This window comes from Chaetodon auriga, chromosome 4 (assembly GCF_051107435.1).
Source record: "Chaetodon auriga isolate fChaAug3 chromosome 4, fChaAug3.hap1, whole genome shotgun sequence".
In the NCBI taxonomy this organism is placed as follows: domain Eukaryota; kingdom Metazoa; phylum Chordata; class Actinopteri; order Chaetodontiformes; family Chaetodontidae; genus Chaetodon; species Chaetodon auriga.
The window spans coordinates 16,990,644-17,004,615 of NC_135077.1; the positions used below are offsets into that span (position 1 = coordinate 16,990,644).

General features: G+C 45.3%; 1 protein-coding gene across 2 annotated transcripts; it reads right to left on the reverse strand.

Moving 5' to 3' along the window:
* Positions 1-77: 77 nt before the first annotated feature.
* smcr8b (Smith-Magenis syndrome chromosome region, candidate 8b) lies at positions 78-7,857 on the reverse strand. 2 transcript variants are annotated; one of them, XM_076729563.1, is made up of 6 exons: positions 7,142-7,857; positions 5,619-6,031; positions 3,267-4,006; positions 2,493-2,930; positions 1,857-2,340; positions 78-1,511 (listed from the first exon to the last, which is right to left on the reverse strand). In XM_076729563.1, the coding sequence occupies exons 1-6, from the start codon at positions 7,325-7,327 to the stop codon at positions 1,091-1,093; spliced, it is 2,682 nt and encodes an 893-aa protein (XP_076585678.1). In that variant the 5' UTR covers positions 7,328-7,857; the 3' UTR covers positions 78-1,090. The 2 variants fall into 2 exon arrangements, with proteins under 2 accessions (XP_076585678.1, XP_076585677.1); XM_076729562.1 differs by having other exon boundaries at positions 2,493-2,954.
* Between the last annotated feature and the right edge of the window lie 6,115 nt (positions 7,858-13,972).

Below are 13,972 nucleotides of genomic sequence, written 5' to 3' on the forward strand. Positions count from 1 at the left end.
ATTTAAACTGAAAGGTGTTCATGTTATTTAATGTTACATTTCCTATTAATGTAAATACTGCATATCATTTTCAATAAATATTTGATCACAAAACAATTTGTGGCATTTATGTTACTGTCTGGAAAAGCTTTTGGACGTTCACTTCTATTATAAATCCTCATGAGAAGCAACTATGTAATGTCAGTAAAGACATGAGGAAACTCTGGTTATTTTACTACTTAATGTAGAATCCTAATGTAAAATCTAGCTTTATTTTCAGAGTAAATTGGCTCATATTTGCATCAACAAAGGAACAAAAGTACAGTGTAAAACATTCAGGCTGCTGCTTCGTCACGCTGTCTGTTTTCCGGTTAACGCTTAACCTCTTTCACTGCAGCACAGCCACACATCCAGCTGGGGCCTCTGATTCAGTCAGCTTGACTAAGTCCCTCTGCAGTTTTAATGTAGTTGTGATACTGGAAGCAGACTGAGGGGACACTGAAGTTTGTTTTCAGGGAGCAGTCAGGTTAGACTGACAGGTCCAGTCTCAACCCATTTTAAACTGCAGCTAAACTACTTGAAGGTTAAGTGACAGAACAGACCCGTCACAGTCGAGGCTTTGTAAATAGTTATCAGTCAGTGTAGTTCTGGACCACCAAGATCCACCAACTACAAGCAACAATACTACAGTGGCTTAACAGTAATTTCCTTCTTAAATTATGCAGCATTCATGTGTGGCTCAGTCATCTTAAAATCTGCATGTGAGTCAGTAAAAAGTCTTCATTTTAAAACCATCGTACTTCATAAAAAGTCCAGTACTTCAGCTGCAGAAGCTGCCAGCGGGTGAAAGACTTTGGTGCTCGTGAGGCACTAGTGCATTTGTGTCCAGCAATCCAGAGATACACCAAGGAGTAAAAATCATGCAGACACGCTAAAATTTAACACAGCAGATAAAAACACATAAGCTTGATTCTTACGTCTCAACATGTTCACAGTGTCAGATGATATAACTCTGAATCAGTCAGGATTAAAGAGAAATCAGTGCATTCGGTTGAGGTTATTAGAAGAGACTATCGTCATCACGAGTCAGTTGCTTTTGTCCGTCCAGTGTTTATGCTGCGTATGTATTTCTGTGCAGGTGCAGTGAGCAGTAAGAGAAGCTTAAAACCGGTGGTCCATGTCCTGCGTGGCGCTGTTTGATGAGATCAGACAGGAAATGCATCACCCTCAAATCGTTGTCACTGCTGCAGAATCCGCTCGTGAACAGGAAGTCCTCTTCCCCTGGACGTCGTAAAGCAGGACTAAACGTGTACAGCAGAGCCTGGTTGGCCAGCGCAGTCAGGCAGCTCTCCAGGTGCAGCAGGTAGGTGATGCCTCGGCTGATGGCGGTGTGCGGGTTGGCCAGTCTGCCGATGAGAGAGCCGGAGTACGACGGACACTGCAGCGTCCTCTGGTCCAGGTCTAACAGGGCCAAATAACGACTGTAGCGAGTCAGAGAGTGAAGAATGGTGGCCGAAGAGCTGGAGGACGATCTGGTCAAAAGAAAAAGGAAAAGAGTTGATTGTCTCAAAACATCAGACATTTCTCTGCATTAAGCATTAAAACTGTGCTCTGTTTTGTTCTCCACCACCACCTCCCGAAGGAACGATCTGACTCTTTAGCAGCTAAACGCTAAAGTTCACCAGGCAGTTGCTAATCGCGGTTTGGTGCAGATCAGGTAGCGTACGCTCAGTTTATCAGAGCTTTCACTGCCTGCTGCCGGAAACCATGATGATCAAAGCTCATTTTCTAATGAAACAAATAAGACATAACATCTAAAATAAAGACCAACATGAAAACACAAAGACAGCTGATCAGCAGTTGCTCTTGTGGAGTACCTGTGTATTCCTATCAGTCTCCAGGTGAGCAGGTCGGTCAGTTGAAGCGGCGTGGTTAAACACGGCATCACCGCATTTCCATCAGGACCAGGAGCGGGCAGGAAGAGACTCAGAGCGTCCACCAGGTTTCTGACCAAAGTCTCGTCACGTCCGATGACAACCAGCGGACGGCCGCTCAGGAGACAAAACACGGCATGCTGGGAGAACGAGTTCTGCTTAAGGAACCTGAGCGCTCTGAGTCCGGCCTTCCTTCTCCTCTTCTGAGCTGAGCGGGCGCTGCTGTGGACAGGCGGCAGGTCCGAGGAGCCGTTGAAGCTGGCGCAGTCGGACGCCTCGTCGACGCTCAGCAGCCTGAGAGGAGCGCAGGGCGGAGACCACGGGTCAACATCGGCCAGGACGACAGGAGGCGCAGAGTTCACGTGAAGGTCAGGCACAGACTGATGGACGTCAGACCACTGAGGCGTCGACTCCACTGCTTCTTCCACTGACAACATTCATAACACATGTTAACGGATGTCTGCTTTATTACAGCCTGCGTTGTTTTCACATGTAAACAGTCTTCAAAATAAGTGAGGATGTGGTCTTAAATCGTGTTTAAATGGACATAAGACATGAATACTGTGGCAGGTGTATTACCTTGCAGTAGTCTGGACGTCTTCTCAGGTTTGTCTTCATGGACTCGATTGATCTTCAACCACTCCTCCTTCATTATGACCTCACCACAAACAGTTATTGGTTTTAAGGACTCGTCTCTGTCAGCCTGACCGTCCTCTTCCAGAACACACCGCTCATTCTCATCTTCATTTACTAACAAAGCTGCGTTCAACATCGTCTCCTCAAATCTGCGCTCTGTCAGTTTCTCTTCCTCGCTGTCGAAGCCGTTGCTCAGCAGCTGATGCTCGGCTTCTTCTTCTGTGATGGCCGTGAGGTCGTCGGGAAGGATGGACTCGGTGGTGCTGAGCACCTCGATGCTGTCCTCGCTGTTGGCTCGTCTGGCGTACGCTCGCACACGCCGGACGCCCACATCCACTGCGGCTCGCCTAGAAGAGGCGTCCGCCATCCCAGCGGGTGTTTCTGTTCGACAGAGCGAGCTGTGAGCTGTGACAGAGGCATGTTTGAGGGCACGTACTCTAATATTCTCACACACATTCTCCCTGAGCCCGATGAGATTTTCTTCAAACTACTAAAGTTTACAATGATGTGAAACACAAAAAGAAAACTTACATCAGAGAAACCATCTGCATATTTGCTTGATTAATTACTTAAATGATCAATCACTGATCAAAACTGTAGTTGGCCACTTTTCTGTCCATCTATTGATTGACAAATTGCGTCACACTTTACTGTCTTTAGCTAACAAATTCTGACAAAAAAGATATTCGATTAAAATGATGAACTTAAGTTTCATACCTCTGCTGTCAGGTCCGCTGACGACATGCTGCGTCCGGTAAGACTTCTCAGTCCCGAGCACTTCAATGCTGTCGCCACTGCTCACGCTTCCTGTCATCTCCAAGGCAACACTGGGGTCGGGGGTCACTGTCCCGGCTTCTCCTGCCTCCAGTTTGATGGGGATCTCCTCCACGCAGGAGCAGAATAACTCCGGGCTCACCGGTTCCGACTGAAGCGCCTCGACGCCGCTCTTATTCCCTGTCGTCCTCTGCGGCTCCGCCTCAGCGCTCTCCCTCTCCTCTTCGTCTCCGTCCTCCGGGCTCCACAGCTCAAACAGGAAGTTGACGAGGGTGAGTCTCCTGGACACCGAATGTATGACGCGAGCAGTTCGCAGTACACTCCTGTCACCACGCAGGCGGCGCTCTGTGTCAGCGAGCTGCTCCTTCATCAGGGACAGGAAGTAGCTGTTGCAAAGCTCCTGCAGAGGCTTCAGATGATGCTCAGACCTGGAGGAGGTGGAGGTGGAGGTGGAGAGGGAGGGACAGGGCTCAGGAGGCAGTAACGCAATGGGATCAGTGAGGGAGTCTGCTGGGTCGTAGGGCAGGAAGTCAGGCTGTTTCATCTTCCTGTTAGGGTAAGATGTGACCTGACGGAGGAGGTCTCTATGATTTAAGATTGATCGCTCCACAGCTTCAAGCTCATCCACTTTTTCTCCAACGTCTGTGAACCCGTTTTCCTTTAGCAGAGTCAACCGCGTGTACCTGAAACAGTCATAGAGAGTTAAGTTTAGTCAGCAGACGAGGGAGGAATCTGCAACCAGGCTGAAAATCGATGTTTCACTGCCCTCTCCAGTTTAGAGTTTCAAGTCTGTTTCACCTCTGATCATATCCAGCATCACTGATGGGTCACAAATGTGCTCTGTTGCATCTAGAAGCACACCGGGCCCCAGAGTACACCTGTATGTCACTACAGCAAGGTGAGAAGTTCAATTTACACTTTCCACCTCATTGCAAGTGTCCAACCTGATCTTGTCACCTGTTTGTATCTACAAGGGCCCATGCAGACGTCCAAAATGTGTGACTGCATGGACTGCATGTGGCATTAACACATGTGGGGTCACAGCTGTGTATACACACAGCCAGTGTAGTAAAACCAGAACTGCATCCACATCTGCATGTGTTTCGGATCATATCAGGGTCTTATTTTAATGGGATCAGTGATGAAAACATTAGTCAACCAGTCAAATGTTGGACTGACTGAAGAATATGCAACCACTATTTTCAAATCAATTGATCAAATTTACCAACTAAAACTGACATTTATCATCACATTGGCTGATATATATTGGTATCAGATGTTTCGCTTAACTTGGCTAATTAGACCTCTGCTAAAGTCACTTCAGGGTTCCATCTTTGCAGTTTGTAGTGTGAGAATTTAGTAAATACTGTGATGAAACAAGTTAGAGTAATAATTTCTACATTTCCAAACAGTGTTTCTATTGGCTGACCAGGTACGTCTGCACAGTCAAAGTTAAACAACAGTGAACTCTGACCTGCATGTCTGCAGGAGGCAGTGAAAGCACCAAAACAGGGAACCGGGACTGTACTAAAGGTCATTTTATCACATTCAAAGCTACTGAGGTTCTGGAATGAAGCTCTGAATGTCTGCTGTCAAACTGTATTTAATGAACATCTATCTTTCCTCAATAGTTTTTGACTGTTGGACTTTACAACACTCAACACGAATTGGATCACACAAATTCTGCCAACAGAATAATGCTAATGACATGTTGTCTAGTGTCGTCTAATCTTTCTCTGCAACCATACAGAAATACTGTGTTTAAACAGAATGAAAATAGCAGTAAAAAAAGCTGCGCAGCATTTAAAAGTTGGTACAGAATTTGAATGTCAGTGTTATGAACAAAGCTTCAAACTGTTCCGTGCAGCCCAACAGGAAACACATGCTAATTCATGTGTTTCCTGTCATATGGGCCTCCACAGAAGTGAAAAAGAGAAAATATTTGTAGGATCGAAGTGTGATGAAAAGATTTCCTTTGTCCTCTTGAGCAACAAACTTTCAGCGTTGCGGTGCTGAATGTTGATGTTTACGTTATGGTTGTTTGCTCAGTCACTCACAAAGGTGAAATGACAGGACACCTTATTTACGTTCAGCTGTCTTATGTGAAACTGCTATGGCTGATTTAACGAGTGTTAGTGGTGTTGCTTGCACAAAATCACTTCCTGCCCTCCATCTGCATTTCGTGCAACAAAAGAGTGACGTGACGTCATGCGCAAACAACCTATGTGTACTAATGTACGTGTACACCCATGTACACGTACATTAGTATTTCATCAAAGCATGTCTTGATCTTACTCGAGCTCTTGTAATTTTCTCTGCAGCTCCATAGAAAAGGCTTGTCTGTTTCCCGTCTTCAGGCTGTCAGAGGCCTGAGAGAAGCACGTCGACAGTTCAGAGAAATTCTCCATCAGCTTCGCCTGGTCTGAGCACACGTACGCCATGCAGAAAGGTCGCACCATGCCCCGAGCCTGCAGGTCATACAGGGTCATGTGGTGAACGTATGCAAACGCATCTTCCGCTGAATCTCCCAGAATCACTTTGGAGTCCTCGCTAAAGTTGAGGCGGGGGCCGGGGGATGTGGGAGGGGCGTGGCCGGGGCCGGACGCCTGGTAGTCCACTGACATGATGCGAACAGAGAAGTGGTTGAGGTCAAATGACCCGATGACTCTGGGGTCGTCCGGTATCGTCAGCACAGGTGTGGGTCCCACCTGTACACAAACAGCAGAGGTTTGAAGAGATGCAATGTGATATAAACGTTCACATTCATTATTTTACATGAAAATATTAGAAAAATTCCTTAGACAATTTTATCACTCAGCAGGGCTCTGGGACCTGACGAGCTAAGATAATCAACTGATTAATCTGACACTCTAGCAGCAGCCTTTTCTAATTTTTCTGTCTTTTCACTGCTTGTGCATTTTTAACAATCAGTATACAGGATGTAGTAGACCTGCACTAACATGTACAGAATACCCTCAGACACTACTGTTGTATATACTACGAGTTTCAGTCCTAGCTTTTAGTTTCAGTTCAGTTTTCTTAATGTTGTTTGTTGTGTGCTTTAGCTGTAACTTGGCTTCTGCAACTCTTACCCATTAGGACTAATAAAGTACTTGATCATCGATCATCATCACTGGTAAGGATGCACTGATGAGACCTTTTCAGGCCCGATATTGTTACCTGGGCTTTGAGTATTGGCTCGTACCAAGCACCTATCTGATACCTGTGTGCCACACTGTGTGATAGAGACTAGAGTTTTTCTTTCATGTTAAGATTGAACAACAAAATGCAACAAATAAATACATAAAAAATGTACTGAATCATTACTTATTAAAATAACTGTATCCGATACCAGATCAGGCCATTGTCTGTGATACAGTCAAGCCAATTGAGTCTGTATCTGACCGATATCAGTGCATCTCTAATCACGGCATTTATCTGCACCTTATGTCCTATAATCTTTATCATGTAGTGTTACACTGTTCGCTTTGTTCACAGGAAAATGTGGGAACTGCACTTGTCGAACTCTGCTTTTTTTTTTTTTTGTTTTTTGCAACTTCACAGCAGATTTGTGTATCTCAGATTTCTTCTCTGAATTCACGGTATTTTTTCTTCTGATGCTTAATGTTTACTCTCCTCTACTGATTTAATCTTTAATTTTGTTTCTCTCTTCTGGTCCTTTTGGTGTCATCTGCTCTGTTTCTGTGTTGCTCTGATTCCCCCCAGAGATCAATAAGGGCTTATCTTAACTTTTTACCATGATGACTCCTAGTTTTTCATTAAATATAATATTTTTTATCCAAACGAAAAGCACACACCTGCTCTGAGAATTCAGCCACCAATATGAAGTCTCTGTGAAACTGGGCCGAGGTAGTCCAGGGGTGGGATGGAGGTAAAAGGGGGACAGACAAGTCTTCAGGTAGAGCCTGAGCGTCCTGGTTCTCCTCTCCTTCCCCAAACCCCTCAGTGCCGGTGAAGGCCAGCAGGTCCGGTGACCCGATCATCTTGAGGCGGTGAGGGGTCAACCCATGGAGGTGGGATCAGCGTCGACCCCGGCGCGCTGACCTTCCAGGCGCAAACGCCCCGGTGCAGCCCGGCCTTCAGTCTCTGAGTCAGCTGTTCACACTGGACGTTAAAAACTTGTTGCGCAGTTTTCTACAGTCATGAAGCGACAGATATTGAAGCTGCACCAAATCAAAACTTCAAGGACTGTCCTACCCGCGTCCTGTGAGCGACAACAGTCACGTAAACAAGCGGCGTTTTCAGGAACAGACATGAGAGAAAACTTAACGGGGAAACGAAAGTTCCCTGCGGGCTGCAGTCACACGGCTGGCGAACACTTGTCCCGGGATTTGTGTTCCCCTTTTCCGGAATGAGTAAGCCAACTTTCAGTCTGAATCATGTGCCTCGCTGTCACGTATTTGCCCGGCAAACTGAGCCCTCTACACCCGTATTTAGACCTGTGACAGACGCCGGTGTCGTGCCAATGCCGCTCATTTCTGTTGCGAAAGTGACGCTTCATGGAAAAGGAGACTGGAGGTCCGGAGTCAAGTTAGACACAACAATCAGGACTTCCGCTCATACCTTTCAAAGTGATTTTTTTTTTTTTTAAACATCCGCTGGAAATACATGCTTTTATGAGACAGCATGCACCACATTAAAGCTAATATAACAGTCTTGCAGTAAATCCTACCTCCATGGGATTTACTGCAAGACTCTGCAATCTAATGTATTAAACCCAACACAATTTCAAAACTTTGTTAGATAAATCCTTTGTTGCAAACTTATATTTGTACATCCAGTGTACAATAGGTGGGGCGACCTCATATTCTAAAGCTCTAAAAGTACAATGTTGTTCTTTCCTTCATAAAAAGTAGCGATATCGATTGGAGTACTCTTAGTACTCTTAATACTCTTAAATGCAGAGAGGTTATCTGCCTCCCAACCAAAAGTCAAAGAAAGTTCCACAGGAGAGGAATTTGATAGCTGGGATAAACCAGTGAAAGCTGTTATACACCAGTGCAAACACTTATCAGCCAGTAAAACTTCTAATATACCAGAGAATCCTCATTAAAAAAAACCCCAATGAAATGTGTTGTAACCAGTAGATCCTGATAGACCACTAAAACCTTGTATCGAAACCTATTATAAACCAGGGAAACTTCTTAGAAATTAATATTTTTAGAGAATCATCCAAAAATTTTATTACAGGTTTTATAATGTCAGAATTCATTACCGAGCTATATTACTGGATTACTTTCAGGAATTTCATTTTGGGAAAATAGTGAAACTTGTGTAAACCAGTAAAACTAATGAGCCAGTACTACTTCAGATTAACTAGTTATATTCTTATAAAGCAGTGAATCCTCTTACAAATCAGTAACACCTTACCAGTAAAACTGCTTGATAAAAACAGTAAAAAGTAAAATATTTACTTCTGAATTATAGTGAGGAAAGAGTATAAAAAAGCAGAAAATGTAAATAAGTAAAGTAAAAGTACCACAAATTTGGACTAGTCCATTACTTGACTAAATGTACATAAATATCTCTGTAACTAATACTAACATTGTAAAACGCAATTTTTCATCATTGTTTACATGCTTTTGAATATTTTCTAAAAAATTTTTATTTCCTCCATGTATGAAAACAATCTGATCACTAGCCGTGAGCTTTGGGGCACTGCGGCACTTGCTGGCAACTGCCAGCTAACGGCTGACAACAAAGCATTGGGCCCAATGATCCAGTGCTATTCATTTTCAGGGCCAGTTGATTCAGCAGGTGAGTTGTTACACACTACTTAATGGATTCCAACTTCCATCATTCGGTTCATTCTTCAGTGCCAGTTCTGCTTACCAAAAGTGGGCCACGATGCGGCTCACATTCCATGCCTAGCTCCAGGCCAGCTCCAGAGCCGGGCATCTTGCCATTTTAAGATTAAGAACAGGTTGAGATCGTTTTAGCCCCAAGACCTCTAATCACGAAACATTGCTTTACCAGATAAAACTGCAAGACTCAGAGTGCCAGCTATCCTGAGGAAAATTTTGAAGGGAACCAACTACCAGATTGCTCGATTAGTCTTTCAGCCCTATCCCCAGGTTGGACAACTGATTTGAACATCAGGACCACTATGGGCCTCCTCTGGCTGCCCTGCCCTAGTGGTTGTGACAGTACATAGGTAAATTCAAAGTAAACCCACAGCACTTAGTGTGGACAGCTTCTGTTGCAGCTGCAGCAGCAAACGTTCCTCAGTTTGAGGAGGTGCCAGCGTATCTCTGAAGGGGTGCTAGAACCACGTCTGCATTTTCCTGTACATAAGTACTATCACAAACATCACACTCCACCTCCCTGACAGTGCCTGAGGGCCAGTGTTGCTGGGATCCCACCTCAGCTGGCAGCACCGGTCCTCACGTTCATTAAGCCAAAGGGATGCAGCCAAGCCCATTCCACTGGCTATAGATTCGCTGGCTGGTTTAAGAGAGTAATATACTTCCACCGCTAACCCCTGCTATATTGAATTTCTTCATTTTGACATTCTCAGTATAGCAAGGCAATTAAATCCCCATGGACTTTCAGGACTCCCAGAATTGTGTGCAAAAGTTAGCATTGTCACTACAGAGCCTGCCACTGAACATCCTGCTTCGCGTCCCTCCAACATGTGGCCCATATCACTCCTTCAAGTGGTGAGTCCTGCACTCTGGCTCCCTCTCTGGAATCAAACACCGTTTGATTCCCCGTTACCCATGGTCACCATGGTAGGCACTGAGAGCATCATCGAAAATTGACAGGGCAGCTATTTCAATTACACGTCCTGGGCAGGATTACTATTGCAACAACACATCATCAGTGGGGTAAAACTAACCTGCTATCCCAAACAGGTTCTCGTAAAATGGCCCATGATATCACTTCTCCTAAGTGATGAGTCCTGCACTCTGGCCCGCTCAAATCAGCCTCGTTGCAATAAGCTTTGTAGGATAGCAGGTAGGAGTGATATCCCTTCATGCACTTGTGCTGAGAAACCCAGCATTTCTCCCTACTCCAAATTCCACTTGTGTGCTTCCTACCTTTTCCATGCCCACACAGCGCTCACACGCACCTGCCCTGTCCTGGTTGGTGAGTCTTGCACCCTGTCCTGAACAGGTTCTCGTAAAACTGCCCATGATATCACTCCTCACAAGTGGTGGGTCCTGCACTCTGGCCCACTCGAATCAGCCTCATTGCAATGAGGTTTCTAGGATGGCAGGTAGGAGTGATATCCATTTCTGCATTTGTGCTGAGAAAGCCAAATTCAACTTGTGCGCTTCCTACCTTTTCCATGCCCACTCAGCACAATATGGAGCCCCCACCACAGGCTTCCACAAGGACTCAATCGATTCAAAAAAATCCTGTATCTGTTATTTTTCGTCACAACCTCCCCAAGTTGGGAGCGCGCCTGCTGCCTTCCTTGGATGTTGTAACTGTTTCTCAGGCGCCCTCTCTGGAATCAAACCCCATTTGATTGGACTTACTAATATGCCAGGCACCAGGCATATCTGTCAGACCATAAGACCATGGCCTAAGACTTGGAGGTGCTGATTCTCATCCCAGCCGCTTCACACTCAGCTGCGAACCACCCCAGCAAGAGCTGGAGGTCGTGGTTCAATGACACCAAGAGGACCACATCATCTGAAAAAAGCAAAGATGAGATCCTCAGGTCATGGAGCCCGACACTTTCCACCACTTGGCTGCATCTAGAAATTAAACCGCTGACAAAGAGCAGCGTTGGCAGAGCCCAACCCTCGCTGGTAACTGATACGACTTACTAGCGGCTACGTGGATCAGACTCACACTCCGTCTGTGCAGGGACAGGGACCCATACTCCAGGAGCGTCCCCCACAGGATTCCCCTGGGAACAAGGTTGTAGGCCTTCACCAGATTCACAAAACATAAGCCAACTTGTTTGGTAAACTCCCACGCTCCCTCCAGCACCCTAGCAAGGGTATAGTGTTGGTCTACCCCAGGGTGAAAACAGCACTGCTCCTCCTCGATCTGCTGTTCAACTATTGATCGGACTCTCTTCTCCAACACACTGGCGTAGACCTTGCCGGGGAGGCTGAGGAGTGTGATCTCTCTGTAGTTGGAACACCACCCCGGTTTGCCACTCCAGTGGCACTGTCCCTGATGTCTACACAATGTTGCAGAGGTGTGTCAGCCAGGACAACCCGACAACATCCAGAGCCTTGAGATACTCAGGGTGGATCTCATCCACCCCCAGGGCTCCACCGCCGCAGAGTTGCTTAACTACCTCAGCGACTTCGGCCCCACAGATTGAATGGCCTTCATCTGGACCCTTCACCAAGGACCAATTTGTCTTTGGAGATCCTACCTGGGGAAAGTTACCAAGGCAAATTTTCAAACAAGAATCTCTTCACCCCCATTTGCATGATAGCTGCTCAGGCTATCAGCTTTGTATGATCATCCTCCGATTCATACAATTGCTTTATCCTCTGCAGTTGGACTGCTGGGATGTGCGCCACCAGCTTTGCCAGACCCAATCCTCTGTCTTTGCAGGTAGCATACAGCAGCCCACCGGCAGTGGACGGGTTAAGGTGCAGCCACCCCTTTACCCAAACATGACTGTCCCTGTCACAATCATTAAGCAACGCATGACTCGTCATGCCATTGTCAGCACTGTACACCAGTCTTGGAAGCGCATATGTTTTGAGTATCTCCAGTTTGTACTATAGTTACATGTGCACTTCCAAAATCTTTGCCGTCAATTCCTTAAGCATCTCCCTCAGAGGGGCTTTCAGGATTTGCTTCCACATGCCCTCTTGTGCTCTCGAGTATTTCACTGACTTCCAAACAGTGGTTGTCCTTAAGCCCAGTCATGTTGCAGAACGAGCAACACAATGGGGCAAATATTCCTTAAAATAAGCTTAAAAATAAGTTCTGTGAACAGAACAGGACATTTTCACTTAGCAAGTGCTAAACAAGTTTTTCAAACAAGTAAAAATAGCTAGCCTCAAAGAACCCAGTTATCTCAACAGTAGTCAGGCCAAACGAGTACTTTTGTCTAGTAACAAAGAAACCGTAACAAGACAGTTCTGTAAATTCTATGATTTACAAAGTCAGATTTCATTACAGAGTCACATTATAGGCTTGCTTTCAATACTTTCAGTTTTGTAAAACTGTGAAATCTCATAAATAATAATGCTTGTATAAACCAGTGAAGACTCATACGCAGCAGTGAAACCTCAACAGTGCAAAACCTCTGAAAATAAGCGAAGTAAACGTACCTCAAATGTGGACGTCAGTACAGCAGTCTACTCAACGTGATCTACTCAACAAACATCTCTGTAATGAACGCTAACATTGTAAAACCTGTCATTTTTGTTGTTGTTAACAGGCGTTCGGCTTTTTGATAACTTTTAAAAAATACTTGTTTCCTTCATAAATGCAGCTGCTCTGACTGAACGGACAAAACCATGTCTCAAGGACACACCAGAGCTCAGACGCTTCGGATGCCGCCTGCGGGAGGCTCTCTGCTCAGGAGCGTCCAGCGACGGTCTGTGCGTCAGCAGGGCGGGCACAGACCACCAGCCGTGAGCTTTGGAGCTCAGCCATGGTGTTCCTCCGTTCCCTCTGGGGGAGTGCGAAAGCTGTGCTCACGGCAGCCACTGAATTCAAAGGCGTTCACCAAACGTCAAACCCACGGAAACATTTGAAGGAAACTTCCTGTGAACTTTACCTAGTGAATCCAGCAAAACCTCAAAGCGGACCCGTTGAAGGAGGGAATCCGTTAACCTCGGACGGAATCCGTTAATACCTCGGAGTGAGACCTTTTATAGCTAGCACCAGCGTTCCAGTCCTTTGAGACGTCACTCAGAAAAGGGCTTTGATCGTCACACATGGCGGATGACGTCACAGTGAGAGAATCACGGCTTATTTGGTTCATTTCCATAGCAACAATTACAACAATATTAAAGTCCTTAACAACAACTAAATAAAAGCAAACAAATCAGTCCAATTTTAACATTGTCTGGTCATTAAAGGACGATTCATATTTTCTTCAATACTCACAATGTTCACATAGTATGATGAGAATATGTCCCTGTAATCAGTCGTTTCTGTACTGGGTCTGAACAGATCCCTTCTTCGTGTGATTCCAGTGGGGACAAAATCCTGAGTCCTCATTCAGAGTCAGAATCTGCTATTATTGATCTATTATGTAGTATCCCCATCATTTATATTTGTTTTAGAAAAGGATCTCCTCTTTGGACAGGACAAATGATTGCAGCAATCAATAACTCTTTCAGTGTACATGTGGGCATGTTGGTGTTGTATTAAGACCTCAAACAACTCCATGCAGAAGTCCATATCACATGTTGTCCATCCATTTCTGCTGTTCAGGCTATCAGCAGATGGTAACTATTATCAGCTGGCTCTACCATTACACAATTTCAGCATTTTGACTCACATTTGCATGAAACCAGTGTTTAAATACGTTTACCATTGGTTCAGTAAGTTTAGTTTCTGATATGATAAGGTTGCACTGTAGCTGTTCATCAGCTGCATGAAAAAGTTTCCCATCTATCACCAGCCTGAGACTGATCTTTGTGACAAGTCATTTTACTTAAAGGTAGGGGAGAAAAAACAAGGGACAACTAAGC